Source organism: Chelon labrosus (genome assembly GCF_963514085.1).
Source record: "Chelon labrosus genome assembly, contig: SCAFFOLD_344, whole genome shotgun sequence".
NCBI lineage: Eukaryota > Metazoa > Chordata > Actinopteri > Mugiliformes > Mugilidae > Chelon > Chelon labrosus.
Window position 1 is genome coordinate 1 of NW_028181655.1, and position 4,000 is coordinate 4,000.

The 4,000-nt window shown below is 41.9% G+C and overlaps 2 protein-coding genes across 2 annotated transcripts; both read left to right on the top strand.

The window, feature by feature from the left end:
* Nucleotides 1-23: 23 nt before the first annotated feature.
* Nucleotides 24-950, top strand: LOC311509822 (protein eva-1 homolog A-like; the record flags this gene model as incomplete). The annotated part of the gene is made up of 1 exon (XM_084575259.1): nucleotides 24-950. A coding segment is annotated over one exon (384 nt), but the record flags the coding sequence as incomplete, so codon positions are not given.
* A 1,643-nt stretch (nucleotides 951-2,593) lies between these two features.
* Nucleotides 2,594-3,946, top strand: LOC311509823 (EF-hand domain-containing protein 1-like; the record flags this gene model as incomplete). Its single annotated transcript, XM_084575260.1, has 3 exons — nucleotides 2,594-2,656; nucleotides 3,348-3,569; nucleotides 3,659-3,946. Coding segments are annotated over 3 exons (573 nt in total), but the record flags the coding sequence as incomplete, so codon positions are not given.
* Between the last annotated feature and the right edge of the window lie 54 nt (nucleotides 3,947-4,000).

The following is a 4,000-nucleotide window of genomic DNA, read 5'->3' on the forward strand; positions in this document are numbered from 1 at the left end:
TTTCCTCCTCCTCCTCCTCTCCAACAGACCACCCAGAGAGGGCTGCTCTATTCTTTGTCTGCGGCGTGTGTTTGGGCCTCTTCCTCACTCTCTTCGCCCTGGTGGTCCAGATCTCCTGTCGCACCGACTGCCAGCCCCGCCAGCGGCCTCCCGCCAAGAAGCGAGCGCGCCCCGCCGACTCGTCCTCGGATTCCAGCGACTCGGACTCGGACTGGGACACGACCTCGGACCTGTCGGCGCGGAGACACCGGCGCTTCGAGCGCACGCTCAACATGAACGTGTTCACGTCGGCGGAAGAGCTGGAGAGGGCGCAGAGGCTCGAGGAGAGGGAGCGAATCATCCGAGAGATCTGGATGAACGGGCAGCCAGACATACCAGGGACGCGGAGCCTCAATCGGTATTACTGAGGACTCCTTTAGGGGCTTTTGACAGAAGGCTAACTTGACTTGAACAGAATTTAGGACGCACTTGGGTCTAAGGGGGAGAGGTAGGACTGACGAACACTTGGGAAGACTTGGGAAGAACGTCCTCCCTCTCGGCTGGTTTTCCTATTCCTCTAGGTATCATAAGCTATGCCCCATGCAATAGGACAATAAGCTCCCACTCTGCATGGTAAGCTCGCCTCTTAGCTGGCTCTTACCGCCGGAAGCGAGAGGTGAAAGGCTACACTGCCTTGCCCATGACCTCAGCAGGCCTTTTTGAAGTGGAGGATTTATTGGTTAGCTGCCTTAGACATACAAAGGCCTGCAGAGACTGCGTGGTGACCGAAGGACCAAGGCCCCATATGGGTCTGTTTTATGCAGAACGCAGCGCAGCTGGAAAAGACTGCGACACTTGGAGCTTTATGCTCAGCACCCTCCAGTATTCAAAGTGTGAACTTTAACAGAGGGCCTGTATAAAGCAAGTGCGCTTGACGATGGGACAATGTAAGACAATCTTTCCACAGTGAATAACCGTGCTGCCTTTTGAGCTTTATAAAACCAAAAGATATTTTTTTGGGGGGAGGGGAGGGGGGGAATTCATCTCAACCCATATGAAATATATTTTATAATATTTAATAGTTTATTGATGTTGTGTATTTTTGTTCTCAAGTATGGTTTATTATGAGATATTTTTATACTTGGCGAAGGTTGTCCGGCACCTCAGGGATGCAATCCTAGTGTTTCTGTGTTTGGTTGATGCATTTGCTTCCTAAGAAGGGGATCAGCCCGTTTAAAAACAGCTATGTCAGCATTTTAAAGAAAAGAATTAGAAATATCATATAAAGAGCCTCAAAGAGGTTTCGGTGATTTTAACCTTATTTTTGATACAGTCTGTTTTAACTCACAGTGCAGTGCCTTTTTCTAGCTATCACAGTTTTCAAGATTGCAGCTTGGTAGCCTCTCAGTGACAGATCAGTTTATTTATTAATTAGAAATCGTAAATTTGCTCTTGTATTCCCCTTTGTCAATATTCTTGAGGCATATAATCTGAATTTCTCTTTTAAACATTGCACTTGCTCTATCCCGGGATTTAAATGAACAGAACTTGACAATTACAATAAGCACCAGTGATTTTGCTTTTTTTTTTCTGCTCTTGTGTCATCAGTGGCCTAATGTCAAAGATATCAGTGCTGAACAGATGCTTGTGGCAATCGCTGCTCGTCATCGTCTGAAGAAGGAACCAGCACTGCTCAGAGCGGACATGTTAACCTGCTTCTCTTAAATCACGTTGAACAGTTTAATAATGTGTAAGCTAATGTCAGTTCAGCTCCAGTTTGTGCTTCCCTGGTTTCAAGCATAGATATAAGTGTAGTTTTCATAAAATGCTTGACATTTATTTTCGCGACTGAGAGTACACAGGGTCATCGACATGCAGACCATCACTTCTCGTAGTTTTTAGAGACCTTTCTTGTGTTTAAATCGGACGAAAAAGTGCCAATAAGTGGAAACAAAAGACCAAAATATGACTCCTGTGCTTGGAATAAACTGTGTTAAAAAAAAAAAACATAACGTCTGTTTTTAATGGGACACTTTCTTTCTGAAATCTGCATTCATAAATGTCACTTCAAATGTGCACAGCGCTTGAAAGGTGTATGCACAAATCTTGCTTTGCACTGTGAAACCCAGGAAGAATAAACACGTATTTTTATAATGAAAATTACACTCCAGCAAACTGAAAATCCATCAGATATTATGGAGTAAAATCTCTTATTAGTCGTTTATTATTGTCCTTGCTCGCCCCCTGCTGGTAGAGCTAGCGTTCTACAACTTGTGTGAATGCCAAGAGTATGAATACTTACTTTTTATTTATTTTTTTTATTTTTTTCTGTTTTATTTATTATTATTTTTAATCTGGATAGTTTTACTTAATTTTCAATTTCCTCTGGAATTATATTTTTTGGAAATAGTTTGTTTACTTTCTAAATACTTTATTGAACCTGTCGCTGACCGGTCGTTTCCATGGATACCACAAACTTACCACAGCGGCGGTGCTGCTGCCGTGTTGTGTTACTCACCAACAAAACCTGTCGTTAAGTCCGAGATAAATATAGAAGCTGCTAATATCTTGTGCGGTCTTAGGAGATATTTATTTGTTATTTTAGACCGGTATTATGTCTTGGAACAGGAACAACCACGGATTACCATTTTTACCGGGATACACATTTGGCGTGACGGTAAGCTATTTGGAGTTAAAGATTAAAAATAACGAGGCTACTTTAACAGTTTTTAGTGTAACATTTGACTGGCATTAGGTAGTATTTGTATGTACATTTATTTTATTTTATTTTATTGTTTTTCTGTAGTGTAATTTCTGCATTCCTTCAGTCCAATAAGTAGTGTTAACGGTACTATTCAGGCCTGCTCCTTATTAACAAGCTTTACGGTAACTAGGAATCAGTGATCCCGGAAGTAAAATGTGAAGGTAAAAGTTTTGTATTCAAACTTTTTCTTGAGTAAAAAAAATTTGGCTTCACATTATACTTACAGTACCATGAGTAAAAGTATATAAAGTATAAAGTATATAGAATGTCCATTTCACCACTTACTGTTTTATTTGTATAAATTCAGGCCTTTATCACTTTAATTTTTCAGATTTTTCTTGCAAATAAATGGATAAATACTCAAGTAAAGAAAATTGTACCTCAAAAACTACAGTCTTTGAGTTACTTGATACTACTAGTGTGGCAGATAAGGCAATGCCCTCAATTAACAACATTCATTGTCCATAAAATGTTGGAAATTGAAATTCATTATTGACTGGGACAATATATTCCAGGTTAGTCGTATTCCATTTTAATGTAACCTCAAGATGTTACCGTTATTATTTTAGGTTTGTATTATGATTTTCTTTATCTCTGCCTCCAGAAATCAGCCTTCCATCGAGCCCAGACACTGAAATACAAGAACGGCTTTGCTCTTCCCATTCGCCCCACTGTGGGCATTGGTCAAGATCCTTTGTTATCAGAGCAGCTGATTCAACAGGAGAACAGTGAGTTGACCTCCGAGACACCGGTCATTACATATGGACCCTCTGACCAGACAGTATACGAAGACTTCATCCCAGCCCATGTGGCGCTCCACAACAAGGTCTGGAAATGCAATGAAGATTACCATTAAACCGTTTTTCCGGTAAATCCCTATTTTTGTCTGATATCCAACCCTTGCTTGTGTTGCAGGTGCTGCGCTACTATGCGTACTTTTTGGAGGATATCCTGAATTCCCCTGAAGAGGAGTGCCGTGTGCGCTCTGTGGTCATTTACTACTACCTTGAGGATGACACCATGTGCATCATTGAGCCTGCGGTGAAGGACTCTGGGCTACTGCAGGGGAAGCGGATCAGACGCCAGCGTCTGCCCAAGAACGAGCAGGGGGAGTATTACCTCTGGAAAGACCTAAACCTTGGCATGGACCTGGAAGTGTTTGGGTTCCAGTACCACATAACGCAGTGTGATGCCTTTACAAAGGTACAACACTTGCTTCTATGAACGCTCGCTTTGTCACTTGTGCATCTAAATTAT